A 16772-nucleotide genomic window follows, 5' to 3' on the forward strand; every position below is an offset into this window, starting at 1 on the left:
GACATCATCACCGAGGGAGGTAACAGCATCAATGCAGTAGTGGGAAGAGCCAGAGAGAAAGGGGAGAGGAGGGGGAGGCAGGGTTAAGACAAGATTAGTATTCCTCTTAAAACACCTCAAGAAAAACCTCCAGAGCTTAAAGTTGAACCAAACAAAATATTTCACAAAGATGTAAGGATTCTCTTCAGCCATGTTTACTAGCTGGCTTGTTTTGTATGCTATAACAGGAAAAAGGGGGGATTTGTCATGAATAGGGTTTAGTAGGTCAATCCAGGGACATCAAGCTGAGAGGAGACAGCATAGACAAAGCAGCCGGCCTGTCCTCTGTGAAAAAATGCCTGTTCAAAGGGGGACACTGTAAACATCCCAGAGCAGAGTCTGGCCCCAGAACTAGGGTTAGACAGAGTTAAAGTGAGGACGAAATGTAATCATATTCATTGTTCTGAGGACTGTGGGTTGTCTGCATTGCAGCAGGTTTAACACTTTGATTTTCTGCAGCAGATACAAAAGCTTATACTGTAATCTTCCTCTGCATTAAGGCATTTTTCACAGCAGGAGCATTGAATCTTTGAGGCTGAAAACAACACTATTTGCACTAATGTTTACAATTACTGGGTCCAGGAACATCAGTGTGACGAACATTAGCTAAAGAGGTTTAACTGTTTGTTTTTTCTGCTGCAGTGGGTCAAAATGACCTCTGTGGAATGATGTCAAAGTTTTAATTTGTCATCTATAAACCCCAATAATAATGAGCAGTAAAACAGTCAAGAAGTCAGGACAGCACAGGCTTTTTTCTTCACACAAAGGATTTTTTGACACATTATGTTGAAATAATTAAAACTGTCCACCAGCTCACACATTAATGTCAAAATGCCAAACAAGCACAGTCACTTAATTTCATTGGCAGCAGCAACTTTGAAAAAAAAAAAAAAGTACAAGAAAATAAGCTTCTCGCTTCAACATTTGACTGCACAGTTTCCTGAAATGTAACCTTTTCTGAACTCAGCACACTTAAAACCATGGTCCAGGTGCAGCTTGACTACCTCTCTTTTCCTGCTTTTTCCTAGATCTTAGATATGACTGAGGAAGTTATTTCACATCATTATTGGCAGTGACAGGGTAGGGATTGTTTTATTATGGATATTTGTTCCATGTCTTATTTTTATTAGCTCTGTTCACCTTGTTTTTTTTTTCATTTACCCGAAAAAGCAAAACAGTAACACATTCTGTTGTTGTAAGTCTATGCTCAACTTATTTAGTATGTGATGCTAAAAGCAGCAAAAAGTATTTTTCTTCCTTTTACACACCTCTCACCTTTCCTATTCGGATGTAACTGCTAACTGCAGTTGGTGTTTATTCATAACATTCTATAATATCATTGACCAACCAGCACTGCACTTTTTGTATACTCTTTTTGTACCTCAATAAAAAGATTTTGACTCCAAAAAAGGTTAACTAGTTTAACCAATTCACAAACAAAACTACTTCAGGCAGTAAAGTGGTTGCAAAGCAAGGTGAGTAAGAGGAGGAACCAGATCTCATGCATGCGTTCACTATTTTTGGGGAGTGAAGTGAAATGTGAAATGTGAACCTTGAAAAGATTTTGACTTTAATTTGATAAATGTTTTGTCATGCTGCAGTCTGCTCTTGTTTGTGATCTAGTATTTGAATTGGTAAGATCATTTAACGCTGGGAGGGGAAGTTTTTTGGGAAGTTTTAAAAGTAGGATGAGTAGGATGGGGCTCAAGCACACGCCCCCACACTTAGAGACTGCAGCTTTTTGCAGAGGTCATTGGTTCAACTCTCAGCCCACCCCTTTGCTGTATGTTTTTGTTTCCTGTCTCTTCTTGTCGCATAACTTAAAAAATAATAAAAAGATCAGTTATATAGTTATTTTGTGCTTCAACCCTGTGTCGTTTTTGCTAAATAACATGACTGTGTTTTCAAACTCTTTTGTTTCTTCAAACAGTTTAAACTGTGTTTTTCTAACTTGTGTGAAGCGTCTTTGATCATCTGGAAAAGCGCTGTACAAATAAAATGTCTTTTTACAGTTAGTAGCGGTAAAACACTGACAGTGTTTTGTATATAACATCAAAATTTTGCATTATGGAAATGAAAAAGGCCAAATGATGGTGGAGCAGACAAAAAGGTGGAGCTGAGGCAGGTTTTTGGCCAAATCACACCCACTAGTCTCTCAAATCAGCCACGCCTCTATTTATACTTTATCTAAAAATAACTGCATACATATGGAAATAAAGACACCTGTCTGCTTAACTTTGCTGTAGGATGGGCCTTCTGAGATGTATCAATGGGGAATCTTTGGTGTTTGCAGCCAACCTTAAGCAGCAGAGACTCTATAACTGCAGCTTTTGCTCTTTTATACTGACTTAACTTTTCACACCAGAGGTTGCTGCTTAATGATGTGTGTTATCTGGATGTAAATAATATGTTATGTGAAGCTTTAAATTAAACTAACCTCTTAGATTTGCAGGAATAAGGCAGGCTAGCTGCACTGCCATGTGTCATCTTTACACCAAAATACAAATATCTGCAGAGATAAACATCATTTTACATCAATTCAGGGACTTACCAGTCTGCAGGGAGGATGAAATCCAAAGGTTAGAGGGCTAAAAGGCTAAAAATACATGTTTATCACCAAAAATACCCTTTGAATGTTGAAGTTTATACTATCTTGTAAACAGAGAAGGAGGCAGAGGAGAGTTGTTTTGGACTCACACTCTCCTGGTGATGGTCTAGAAATAAAACTGCTCATTATGCAAACTAGTTTTATGCAATACCCTGCATGTGGCTTTTTAAGAGATGCATTTGAGACAGAAGTGTTTGACTTTATTTCTTCAATGTTTTGTAGTTCAGTCTGCAATAAATCCTTTAAAAGGTACCAGGGATTAAATAAGGGAATTATTTTATAGAAATTGATGCTCATAAGAGGAGGAAAACACCACGTTCATTTTTTCAGTCCGTTTAAATAAGAGAGGCACAAAGAGTGTAATCAGACGATGATGCAGAAAGGTCTCTTCAGCCTCTCTTCTTAGAGAGTCATTGAGCTGATGGAGGAGATATGAGGACCTGGCGTAATAACGTCAGCGTGTCCCTGTGAGTGATTTGACCTGCGCTCTAAATGACAGTAATGGTTCAGTGACTATAAAGGTTGTTGCTCTCAGATCAATACATTTTCCTTTCACTATCATCCATCTGAAGATAAACCATCCTGCACAGAAACACGCAATGACGCAGCCTGGATTCTGTTTCTGCACAGACATTTTCACCACATGTTAAATTGCACTTGCTCTTAAATCGTGCCTCTAAACCAATTTTCACCAAATGCACACGTGTGTGCTCATGTGCTCTACGCCGTGATAAGTCAATTGCAAATGAGGCGCAGCAGTAATAAAGGGCAGTGGACGGGAACTCTCCATCAGGTTGTAGGATACTGTGGCTGCTCAGGTTTCAGCCTGAGTGAAACACAATGCAATTGTGACCTTGCTCTTTGCACAGTCCTACTGCTCCTACTGCGCTCACTCACATTTGCCTGATCTCTCCTGGGCCCTTCTCCTCCACTTCTTTCTGATGCAATTGCTTTATTTAATTCATCAGCATGAAGATCTGAAGGTCTAATCCCTGCACAGAGAGACTGCATATGTCTTTGTAGCTGGGCCTCGGTGCACACACGATGAGCATACAAACTGAGTGTGAATCACGTCACATAGGAGGTGATGATGTCACCTGCATGAATCACCACATGCCTGATGACGAGCCACATATAAGCTTGTTAACCATGCTAAAACTGAAGAAGGCCTTGCTGTAGGCTCAGTGTTAAACGTGAGCTTTAAAGGAGACAGCTTTGGATCATTTAGGAGAACCAGACTCATCCCCTCACAGAGGATTCTTGGTATTGTGTCTGCCCGGCCCTCCAGCTCCTGCTCTGCCATGTCGAAACTCAGTGGCACAGGAGCCTGAATAATTTATTGGTTGTGTGAGCTGTTGCCTCAAGCCTGGTGTGACAGACATGTTTTCTTAAAGAGACGCCCTTGGTGTGTATCTATCTCAGCATGGAGAGCTAACTCCCACCCTAATCACGTTCAACATGGAAACAACAGAGTATCATAACGTCGAGCATTGAATTATAGATATATAAACACAATGACTGAATTACAGCCACTCTTTTTAGAGTTCCTGTTTTAGATTATTTTTCTATTGCTTTGCTTTAATCTCTATTTAAAAAATGACCAGTTGAATACAATAATAATAAGAAAACAAAAAACTGATGATCATGAAGACTGCCTGGATGAATAAATGAATTTTGTGCTTTTGGAGATAAAATCCTCACTAAGGTTCATTCATTTTTGGACCTGCTGGAGATCACCAGACAATTGAATATTCATTATTTGTTTTCAGAAGTAAAAGAAGTACTCCAAAATTCAAATAAATAGAGGAGAAATTCAGCTGTGGGGACTCTAAAAATCTAATTAATTTTGGGTATTCAAAATGTATCACCGTTGTGGGTAGTGAGTGTACCGTTCTTTGAGGAAGAGTAGCCAAAGCAAAGAATGAAGCACTTCCCTGCAGCAATAGTTCTGCAAAAAATAAATTAACATCAAAATTAAGTTCAGACTTTATCATTATAAAAAAGGAAGAGGGGGAGAAGAGAGCATACTTTCTTGTAACTTGTGACAGGAAGTTATGTTGGGTGTCATTTTTGGTGTATAGAGCATTCACAGACTGTACAACAAACAGGCAAAATGAGCTGTTTGGCATTAACAGAGAAGATCCGACAGATTTTCCATGTACACAACCCAAATACTCAGCTCTGCTGCTCAACCTATAAATTCATGTTTCCTTACAAACTTGGCTCCATATAAAAGGGTAGGTAATAAACAGGTTTTCCTCTTTACAGATAGCAACAGGATGTCTACCTGTCAGTTAGGTCAGCCATGCCCTTTAATGGGCAAAACTAAGTGTAGTAGCTTTGAAAAATACGGGTTAATGGAAAATTTCATCCCCCATGTGCAGTGCACAGTGTGCGCTGATAGAGAAATGACCAATCCAAGTCTCAAACTGCTTTTTGAAGGCCAAAGTCAGTGATACTGATGCTGCTTTTTTTGTGTGTGTTTCTGTAGACAGTCTCAAGTGGAATCTCGTAGGACTGCAGGTGTTAGCATTTCTGTATTAGCATTCTCACATGCTTAATGTGAGTAGAATCAGTAGTACACATAGTATAATTAGTTTGTTTAATTTGAGCGTTATGAAATATATAAGTTGTATGAGTAGTATGTGTAGTATGCATAATGTGGGTAGGCTGCATAATTTGGCTTGTGTGAAATGAAGGCCTAGGATGTTTAGTATGAATAGTATGATTAGTATGCCTAGTATGAGTGGTTTGATTATTATAAGAAGTATTAATAATATTAGTAGTATGCATGCTATGAAACTGCCTGGTATGCCTGCTATGAGTAGTATAAGTAGTATTTCTGGTATGAGTAGTAAGCCTTATATGAGAACTTTGCCTAGTATAAGTGTTATCATTTGTGTGAGTAGTATTAGTAGTATGCCTAGTATGGGTAGTATACCTAAAGTAAATAGTATGAGTAGTAGAGTATTATGCAAAGTATGAGTAGTATGAGTAGTACGCTAGTAGTTTTATGTAGTATGAGTATTTTGTTTGTTTATTCGAACAGGTTAAAGACATAACAAAACAAAGCAAAAACAGAACAGAGATAAATAAGATGCATGAAAAAACATGAAAACAAAAACAACTCAAAAAACACTTCTAATAACTTAGATCTTTATACCTTGTTCAAAAGGGTATTGGATGAAGTCAGAAACTTTTCTAGTCCTGCACCTTTGTGTTTGCATATTATAGTGTAATCTGTTACAGCATGTGCAGGAACCCAAAACAGAAGATAAAAAAGTGCATCACAATAAAACAAACAAAAAGAAAACAACAGATTTTTCATTAGTTAAAGTTTGCCTCCATCTCACTCTTGTGTTTACTTAGACTAAGATTTATATAAATCTGTTTGAACTGGTGAAGTGATGTGCATGTTTTCATTTTTTCACAGCATTTGTTCCACAAATTGACTCCTTTAACTGATACACAGTGTATTTGGTCGGTAGTACGAACTGGCTGTTGTTTTTGTTTGGTTCTTTTTTTTTGAAAAAGCATAATCCTTTGAGATTATGTTTATTTTCTCTTTTTTGAAACAACTTTTAGATGCCCAGTGGTAGTTGATTCTGGTTTCCTTTGTGCATTATTAGAAGTGTTTTGAGGTAGACCAAGTCCAAGAATTTTAGTGCGTTCAGTTTAATGAAGAGGGGGTTTGATGGTTCTCTGTTGGTGCTGTTATTTACGATTCTTTTTGCTTTCTTTTGGAGTTTGGATATTGTTTCTGTGTTTGCTTTATATGTGTTTCCCCACACTTCCACGCAGTAGGTGATGTATGGGCGAATGCAGAAACAGTACAAGGTGTATAGTGAGAACTGGTTTATAAGATGTTTGACTTTGTGCAAGATTTCAATTGACTTAGCTATTTTGGCTGTGATATATCATATATGTGACTTCCAGGAGTATTAGCAGTATGCCTTGTAAACCTAGTATGAGTAGTATGCGTAGCGTGTGAAGGACAAACACAACTCCGCACTATAGAAAAACATTTGAAAATAGGAAAATAGCCATCTCTTTTGGTCTTGGTTGCTGTTTTCAGGTCATAAAAAGGAAGTATTTGTCATAGTGTGCCTCATATCCTGCTAAAATACCTTTTTACATGAGCTTTAATGCAGTTTCTATCAAACATGAAAGCCTGGAAACATTTATGCTCAAGATATAAAACATTGTATTAAGAGCAATACCTCAGAGGTGAGCTGGCTTACAAACTCCACACTGACTGATCTGTGATAACAACCCTCCTCTCACTAAACAAAGTCCCACCAGTCTGAGCTCCTGTTCTACCATCTATTCTTAGTTTAACACAGAATTGTCTGTGTTTTGATTCAGCCTGTGTTCAAGCTTCACCTATGAAACAGTAAATGATGTGAAATGATACCTCTCTGACAGGGGTCATCAGGAAGCTGATGACACCTGAAAAAGCTGTTGTCATGGTTTTCAAGGTGAGAGGAATGATACGTCGCACATCCTGGGTGGAACCTGTGGGATGAGCGCCCCCTGGTGGTGTAACTGAAAACTTCAAAGCAGAGGGACACGTGACTGAACAGCCTCAAATGATGATTATAAGGCACATTACAGGTCCCTGTGACTCATCGTGTCAGAGACAAAGCGTGACTGCAGCAATCAATTGTTTGTCTGTCAGGAGAATTCGATGCAATTCACTCTCTCACTCACATGTGCTGCCTCTTAGAGGCTCCTGGGCAAATACTTCTCATTTCCTGAACATCTGAGCAGCAGCATCTCTGTGGAATAAGAAACAGATTGGCTGCAGGTTTTGCAGAAGAAGGTAAATTAGTGTGCATATATATTTGTCATTGCCTCCTTGAGTTCTGCTGGATTCATGCTGCCTATTTTCAGTGGTGCTGAAGTACAGTCAACAACAGGATTGGTGAAAAAAAAATCAAGCAGTTATAATTGATACATTTCAGCCAGAGAATTTACATTGTAATGCTACAAGTTGTTTCATTCAGCAGCAGCACAAGATTGTTTGGCATGATAGTTTTTCACAAGTTATTTTTCATAGAAAAAAATGATAATAATAATAATAATAATAATAATAATAATAATAATAATAATAATAATAATAATAATAAATAAAAATAAATAAATAAAAAATATATACAAAAAATGACATCCAAATAACTCAAGGGGACACACATGGTTAGATTAATGGAGAACAATTTATTGTAGCGTTATGTGACACTTTTAACACCATAATCCTGACATTTTATCTCAAGTTTAACAAAATCTGATGACAAACAGAAAGTTTCTTTCAGTGACAGAAGTTTCTGGTACATCAGGAGGAGAACTGACATTTCACCGTTACTTCACTTGCACTGCACAGACCACTTGCACAGCGGCCACCTGAACATTTACCACAGTTTACATCCATAACAGCCACAGGGGATGATGACTGGCTCTTTTCTGACCAGCTTTAAGTGAGAGCGAAACAAATCAACAACCTCAGAGTGGGATAAAAACACAAAGTTCTTGTGGAGAGCCTTTGTAAATCACTGTCTTTCTGTTTATATTGCTCGCATGACAAAGACTCGAGACTGATAGTTCATAAAAGGCAATAATCTGTACAGAATAATTCATATGTACAGCATTAATGAAGTTGGTAAACCTGTCAGAGATCACACTTTTAATTCACTGTAATCAATAGTGCCGGCTAAACCAGGATCTGTAAATTCAGACTTCTAAATGAAATAGCGTCCTGAAAATGACTCCTGTGATTTACAACTTTCATTTTGTGGTAAATCCAAAATTCACTGTGATGGAGTTATTCCAAAGTATGTTTTACTCAAACACTTGAAAATAAACCGTGATTAATAAATGTTTATTAGGCTGACATTTAGCAGCACCTCCAAAGGTAACATACAGTACTGGTGTTGTTTTATAATACCTCCATGTATTTGCAGGGTACAGGTAGACCGTTACCCTGCTGTACCATGCATAGTGCACAGGATCGTTGTCTCCACATGAAAGAATCCCGTGGGCATCGTGAGGAGTGGTGATTCCCAAATTCTATAAATAAAGGATGCTAACTACGTTATTGTGAACTAGCTCACAGCAGCCAAGTTGTTGCTAAATGTGACTCCAGGTGAATATTTTTTCAACGATTAGACTAGAGGTTTGCTATTTTTCAAGAGTAAATAAGTTTAAGTGGCCCCTTTTGCAATTTAACAAGCAGATATGCATACATTTCTTTAAGGAATGTGAAAAAGTCTAGAACCTGTTTCTTATATGACTCAGATTAAAAATCCTGTTACTGAGGGAGATATGATCTAGTTAACGAGTTACTTCAATGTGCTAAATAGCTGTAAACTGAGGGAGGAGAGTGTCAACTGCATAAAACAATGGACGACATAGTAGCTGCTCAAAAGTGAAGTCAAAACATTCACAGCCACAGGATGCGCCTTCGCTCCATCACAGCATCAGATCAGACAAGTTTCTATTCGAGTCAAAGCGTCAACTCCTACGGTGCGCTCTGTTGCTTCTGGGCTGTGTCTTAGCTACAGCAGGCTGGAGCCCTTCACATCAGATAAGCAACACTTCTATTTCTGAAAAACGATGACTTTAGAAACAACTTAACTTGACTTTAACAACAAACTGATATAATGAGTGCAGCCGGACCAGGTTTGAAGTTTTATGGCCCAAACATGAATGAGGAGAGGCTCATCATTGGCGTGAGAAGCATGAGAATTTCTGCGTCACCTGACTCCAGATGTCCAGGTGCTGGACTGAAGACCAGTATCTGTATTCCCAGTATCAGAGCTTCTCTTCTAACAGATAAGGTCATAAAGCCTAAACAAAAAGCAGGATATCTTTTTCTGAATCATCAAGTTTGTAAATTTAGTGAGACCCTCCAGAGAGTGTTTGGTCTCACCGTCTGAACAAAACATCCAAAAATATTATTGTTTTTTCCATAATGTAATCATATTTACTGATGCAATCTTTCCCAACATAACTTGTGGTTTATTTCAATTCATCGCCTTTGCTGCACCTGGCTTCAACCATTTCTTAAGATGTCATGAGTGGCTCGAAGGACCATTAGTATTGAACCATTAGTATTGAGGATAGCACAGTTTGGAAGGCCAGTGTGACCACGCACGTGACCACAGGTAAATTTTGGCTTCACTTTTGCACAACAGGAGTAGGTGGTAATGACTCATCCATTGTTTTATACAGTCAAAAGGAGTGCGGTATGATTGAAATCGTTCAAATACACAAGTTAATGAGGAAAACTGATTCCAGCTAGCTAATATGTTTGGGAGCAGAAAACACTTAAAGGAACAGTGAAGCAGTTGGTAAAATATGTTTGTTTGTTCTCAAACCCAGAGTCAAAGACCTAAATCAGTTCCATCTCTGTGTATCCAAGGCTAGGGGTTTAGCCCAGATAAATAGCTAGGCTTAGCTAGGGGTTTAGCCTAGCTTAGGGCGAGTGCTAAAAAGAAGCAGAGCTAGCTGGCTGCCATTGAAAAATGTACAATGTAGAAACCCCAAAGATATCATTTATCATATTTGATAATATTATAGCCATCGCTAGGCTAGCAGTCTCTATCTACTTTCTGCGAAGCCAGCAGGATACACATACAGGGTGCATATCTGTACAAAAAGTACAGAGATGAAACGTCACCTCAGTCTGACCGGGGATGATGAAAAACAAATATATTTACCTTCATGACTCCGTGACAAAGAAAAACACAGGCAACAGTTCACTGGGATGTCGTATGGATTTTCTGAATGTCTTTAAACTTGGTGTAAAAAGCTATTAGCATAGCTCAGGCCGTTGAAGCTCCTCCTTTAAGGAGTCACTGAGGCACTACTTCCTTCAAAGAAGCCAAGGCTGAGTGGATGCGCACGTGAAGCCTGTTCTCAAAGTCATAGCCCGTAAAATCCTCCTGAAAGAAGATAGATGGGTGGATTAATGGATGAATGAATGGATAGAAGGACAGATAGACAGAAAGATAGATCAGGACACTGTAACAGGCAAAGAAGTTTTAACATCTTTCAGGAAATCATGATACATTTCATTGAGGTAATTAAAAAATATTTTACCTTTGCTTGAAGAAGAAATGATCTCCCCTTTCCCATCGTCTGTATTACAGGTAAAAAAAGAAAAGAACAGTTACATTAGTACTTAACCAAGTTATCAATAAAGCACCCCAAAGCTCCTGTTGGGAACTTTCAGTTTGCACATGTGTTTGTCTTGTTTCCAAAAAACCAAACCCATCCTTTTTTCTTTTCTCTCTAACTTTTTACTGACAGTGAATCTTTTCTGTAGAATTGTCACAATAGCTTTACGCAGATAAGTAATCCCGTCACTGATGGTCTTATTTTCTTCTTTAGGTCACACAGAGACATCACTATTTTTATTTAGTCTGTTCCACAACCATCTCGCAGGAAAAAAAAATCCTCACAAGAACTTTAAATTTCTTACAACTGCACCATAAAATGCACCATAAAATCATTTATAAATCACATGGTAGGTGGTTCAAATCACTCACTTTTTGGATGAGTGGACAAACAAAAGCACATCATTAAATAACAAAAGAGCCCTCTAAACCTCTAAAAAAAGAAAAGAGAAGAGACAGCCTTAACTAAGCAAAACATTGAGAATGGGGTAATGTAGATGTAGTATCACAGTAAAGATATTGTATAGTGTATTTCACTCTAAATGCATGTTTTCTTTAAAAACTCTGTATATGACTCAATTCTTGTTGCTTTCACGTAGCTTTTTCCAACTATTTAGTGCACCTTATTTTATGAAGTATTTTCTTCTTATTTTACATGTACTTCCTATTACTCCTTGATATTCCTCTTTGTTGCGTAAGGGCAACGGTAATGATTGAATTTATCTGAAATTACATAAATATTTCTGATTCTGAATCAGCTTCAATTAAAAAATCATAGACTAGACAAAAAAATACATTACCAACCTGCCAGAGATTAACTTAATTTGCTTGGCTGTTATTTCCACTCAATGTTACATGAACCAAAATAAAATTAACTGCATAGATTTATGGGAATTCTCTTTGATATCAACATCATGTCTTTGATTCTCATGTGTATAGTTGGAAAATAAAAAGGGAAGTTAGAATAAATAGGTTTCAACTTCACCTTCCGCCTTTTTGAACATCTTCTTTTGTTGATCATGTAGGTGGATGTTTGAAGCCTGTATTTTATTGTTTTTTTACACTCATGCAGTAATGTACTTAATGTACTTCGGTGTATTTTTAATGCATTCTTCGTAAACAAAAAACACAGAATTAAAAAATCAATGAATCCATCAATGAATTAAGGTAAAAGAAATGGCCAGCTTTCTACAATCATGTTATACATGATTTCTTTTTTTATTTGCCCCGTGTCGTAAACTACAAAACAAAAAATGACAAAACAAAAATGAATATGTACATATGAGTTTTAAAAAAGTCAGTCCAGTCTCTTTTTATCTTTTTCATTACTAGAATTATTTTTCATTGCACAATAAACTTTTGCCCAAAACGCAACAACTTGTTACATTTTGTGTCAGTTATGATATTTTGTGTTTGATTAGATTTTTTTTTCCTTTTCAGGCTCAGCACTTTTTTAATATCATTGACCAGCTATTACATTTTGGGTTTTTAAATTTTTAATTTTTTTTCTGGATGTTTTTACACTTTGAGTCATTGTTACAAATCTTTAATATGAGGTGTGCTGATTGTTATCATACAGTCATACAGTCATAGATCTGTCTTGAAGACGCAGTCATGAATACTGAGTGACATCAGGTGATCGCCATGAATAAATCTTGGTTTCGTGACAAGTAATAGGACCAAAATCAGGCTATTTGTTCTCTTTTTCTAAAGAGTCTGACACTGTTATTTAGGGGTAGGGATAAATAGACTCAGCTCAGAGCAGCAATCTAAACAGGATGTGATAAATATCTAAAGATCATATCTCCATGTAAATGAGGATCTATCAAAGCCGTTAGTGCAGACTGACCTCTGGTTTTGCGAGCAGTATACAACCAAGCTCATAGACGGCATACGGCTGAACATATGAGTTGATCTGTCGTCCGTACTCATCTCGAGCAGCCAGCTGGAACTCCTGCAGTGCAGAGAAAATGAAGATGAGAGCAGGCTGAGTATAAAAGCACAGATCATTCATCACTTAGTGCTGACTAAAGACTGATACCTGAATCGCATCTCTCATATTTCCATGACATTTGTGAATGGCACCGAGCAGGAGGTGTTTCAGGCCTCTGCAGGACGCCTCGTCTAAACTCTGTAACACTGAGGAACCAGAGACGAGACAATCACACAGGATAAAACGATATTCATAATAATCCTGCGGTAGCTAACGTGGTCATGTTACTGAAGGACCCTGAGGCTCACACTCACCCTGGTTCATTATCTGCAGTTTAGATGAGGAGCAGTTAGCGAGGGCTTTCCACAGATACAGCACTTCAATCACACCCAGGATGCATAGCTCTCTGGTGGGCGAGGTTTTTCTCAGTCTCTCAGCCTGCAGATAGATGTCAGACAGAGGAGACTATGTGTGAGACATGTTCATAACATCTTCTCTGAGAGAGAAAGAGGGACTAGATCAGTGCACTGATCATTTCTGTTAAACAGTCGTTGAATGAACTATCAGTAAAATAACCTTTTCTCAATAATATTTAATCTCAGTTTGAATATTTTGGGGAAAAATGGTAAAAACAATAAAAAAGTAGCACAACATAATCCAAACTGGGTAATGTGTTGCTTTCATGAGGACTAAAATGATCACATAAAACTCTGACTACACTCTTTTTCGACTGTTTTATGATTTCTTTTCCGGCAATACTGTCACTAGGGATGGGTACCGAATTAGGTACTTTTTTCGGTACCGACCGAATTCTGTCAAAAGTACCGGGTATCGATTCATGTAAAACCAAAAGGTACCATGTTTAGGTACCTAAATGCATCCTTGTGACTGTGAGGGAGTGGAAGAGTAGGTGATTTTCCATGCTGGACATAAACATAGCATTGCAAGGTTATATATTGAAGAATAAATTTGTTAAATTGAAATTTTTTTATATTTCATTATTAAACAAAATTGATATTTTTTACCACATGAACACAAAAAAGTACCGGAACTTGGTACCGTTGAGTACCGGTCCCGATTGCCAAAACCAGGCATCGGTACCGTATCGTTTCAAATGTGAAAGGTACCCATCCCTAACTGTCACTGTATTGCTAAGAGTTGTATTTCTTTTTTAATGAAAAAATGTTTTAAAAGGTCAGATCTGCAGCATGACTCACTCTTTTGACAGCAAACTGCTCAATCTGGTTGTTTTTTCTCTTGAACAGTTTCTGCACGTCTTTGAAAACTCCACTCGCTCCATCCAGGTCGCCTGAAGCTCCCTGACACACTGGAAAAAACAAACAACAAAATAAAATGAGTTGAGGTAGCTGTCAAGAACCCAGGCATCAAGACTCCTAGAACTAAGTGTAGTCTAAAGATGGACAATAATTTACTCAGACATATTTCTGGTTCAGGTAGATGGTAGTAATGAGTGTTGACGGCAAGCTTCTTTCGTAATCTCAGTTCCTACTAACACTGTGAGATAGCATTGACACCTGTGTCCAGAATCAGTGATGCTTTTAAGGATAAGGACTTGTTTACGAACGTAACATCACTCTTCATTTTATTGATAGACTGTCAAGTTTGAACAGACCACTGCAGAATAACTGCTGACTGTAGGTTGGAATGAACATTGTCATAAACAGTTTAACCCGTGTTTTAGCCTATGCTCCATCACTCTCCTGTTTAGCTTTCCTTTGCTACAACTTCTTTTTTCTATTTGCCAGTCCAGCTCCAGTGCCTTCCATTACTACTTTCTTCAAGAAAAAAGGTCTGACAGATCTTGCTTCTCACTGCTTAATTTTGTAGACTGACAAAGCATCATCAGAGAGACTTTTAGTACCTTGCTTGCTACTTGCTGTAAATGGGTTCATGTTCTCCCAGGAAAATCCGACCTGATCACAGTAACTGAGAAATAAGATTTATTTTATTTATTTTTTCAACTTATTTTTGCACTGAAAATCTAATCTTAAATGTGAATTATGAACAGGCAAATAAAAAGAAGAAAACTATATCAAAATCACTTATTAATTATTTACAGGGCCTTTGAAACGTACGAACCCAAACAAACAAATAAACATTTCCTTTGTGATTAATTGCAATTATCTTGTCTTAAATTTGCTTAAATATAATGATTCTCATATAGAAAAAATAAAGGTCTGTCCTCCTAGGGAAAACAACAAATGCTCAATCACTGAATGGAGGAAAGATCAATCACTGCTTCTGCATTTAAGTCAGAAAATCTAAATCAGGATTTGCTTCCACAACATGATTCAAATAAGGTTTGTTGATCAAGCAGGATTTTTATGATCTAGAAAGAACTGTTGGCTGCCCTTGCATGAAGACGTCATTTTTGTAAAAAAAAATACTTAGCCAGAAGGGAACCAGGATATCAAAACTTGAGAGTGCATTCTACCTGCTTTTGCTCTCCATACTGACTGTTTTCTCAGCATACACCAAAGGCCGCTGATAGGTGATGGACTACAAACTGACCATGAATGGAAACATTTAAACCTTCAGTACAGCTTTTACATCTTTATGTAGAACCTGTAAATAGTCCATACAGGACCAAACTAATGGTAACTGTTTATAAAGAAGACAGATGGTTCGGTTTTATATGACAGTTCTTCTGACACACCTTGGTGACAGAACTAAAGGAGTGAGAAAATAGAGGACAGGTAATGAACCTGAGTGTAAAAGAAACACTGCATAGCTCCATACCTCCAGTCAAGTAGGCGTAGTAGCACTGTGACCAACGTGACTCGTTCTTCAGCCTCTCAAATGATCTGAATGCGTCTTCAAAGTTCAGCTCGATCATGCTACACCAACCTGACGAAACGATACAAAAACAGAGAAAATTAACTCCTGTAATCTCTGCAGAGAGTAAGGACTTCTGAAGTGACCTGGTGAGAAAACACTTACCAATCTCATAGAGACACACGTGCTGGATCTCTCTTTGGTCTGATGCCAGCTCTAAAGCATCGTGGAAACAGGCCAGAGCACTGTTGATGTGACACTGAGGACAAAATGAGCATATGAATAAATAAAATTAAAGTGTACAAACATCATATTCTGGTTAAATGATGGATGAAAAACCACATAAGAGAGTTTGTAAACCATTCAACACATCCTGAATTTCTACATCAAAAAAAAAAGTTTGTCATTACTTAAAGTCCACATAAAAACCAACAAACAGAATAGTACAACAATAGAATTAGTTTTTCTGACACTGATTGGTGCTATTGAACGTACCTCTAGCCTGTGGACCCGTCCTTTAAAGAACATGAAGAGCGAGGAGTTCGGATAGACCACAGACTTTCTCTGCAGGATGGCTTTGGCCTCCAGCAGACCCTCGTGTGTGTCTGAGCCATCCAAGGCAAAGAAAGGCAGCACTACTGTGTGGTACCACAAGAGGGCCAACCTGAGCAACACCAACAGGAGAGATGTTTTCATCTGATGAGATCACAGCAGCCTTCATTAAACTGATGATGAACTGAACGTATAGCTTTTGATTGTGTTCCCTATATGAGGATGTGGCAGTAGACGGCATGTAGGTCATCAGCGGGGAGAGCCAAAATAAAATGATGTGATGACACAATATTTTGCCGCACATTTAACAATACTATACTATATTTTAATCACAGTGGGGGTTTTTTTGTTTTTGCTCTACTAAGCAATAAAACTGGCACAAATTCACACAACACTGTGGTTTTCATGGACTCACATTAACACAGACAAAAAAAGCCACAGGTGTGAACACTAAGGTGTTAATACATCTAAAAAAAAAGGTCAAATAATGAAAACTAACAACCCAAATAACACCACAAATAATCAACAGGTTACAGATCTCACCGGACAGTTTTCTTGGTGTGACACAGTTATGACTAAAATATCTATAAATGTGTGAAGTAAACCTTGAAAGTTAGATTTAATAGAGGAGTTCCCTGGATGTTTGTAAGTCACCATCTACTCTTGACGT

The 16772-nt window shown here is 37.8% G+C and overlaps 1 protein-coding gene across 1 annotated transcript in view; it reads right to left on the minus strand.

The window, feature by feature from the left end:
* Positions 1-7858: 7858 nt before the first annotated feature.
* The window catches only part of LOC141789190 (tetratricopeptide repeat protein 39C-like), a 28097-nt gene continuing 19183 nt past the window's right edge, over positions 7859-16772 (minus strand). Inside the window, exons 6-14 of the mRNA XM_074668530.1 lie at positions 16046-16214; positions 15716-15809; positions 15515-15622; positions 13972-14081; positions 13069-13192; positions 12863-12960; positions 12671-12775; positions 10745-10783; positions 7859-10587 (exon numbers count right to left, since the gene is read on the minus strand). Coding sequence (XP_074524631.1) covers positions 10498-10587; positions 10745-10783; positions 12671-12775; positions 12863-12960; positions 13069-13192; positions 13972-14081; positions 15515-15622; positions 15716-15809; positions 16046-16214 — 937 coding nt within the window. The 3' untranslated portion in view covers positions 7859-10497. The remainder of the gene's footprint in view (positions 10588-10744; positions 10784-12670; positions 12776-12862; positions 12961-13068; positions 13193-13971; positions 14082-15514; positions 15623-15715; positions 15810-16045; positions 16215-16772) is intronic.

This window comes from Halichoeres trimaculatus, unplaced genomic scaffold, assembly GCF_033239565.1.
Source record: "Halichoeres trimaculatus isolate MK-OKI-2021-1 unplaced genomic scaffold, fHalTri1.1 fHalTri1_scaffold_4, whole genome shotgun sequence".
Taxonomy (NCBI): domain Eukaryota; kingdom Metazoa; phylum Chordata; class Actinopteri; order Labriformes; family Labridae; genus Halichoeres; species Halichoeres trimaculatus.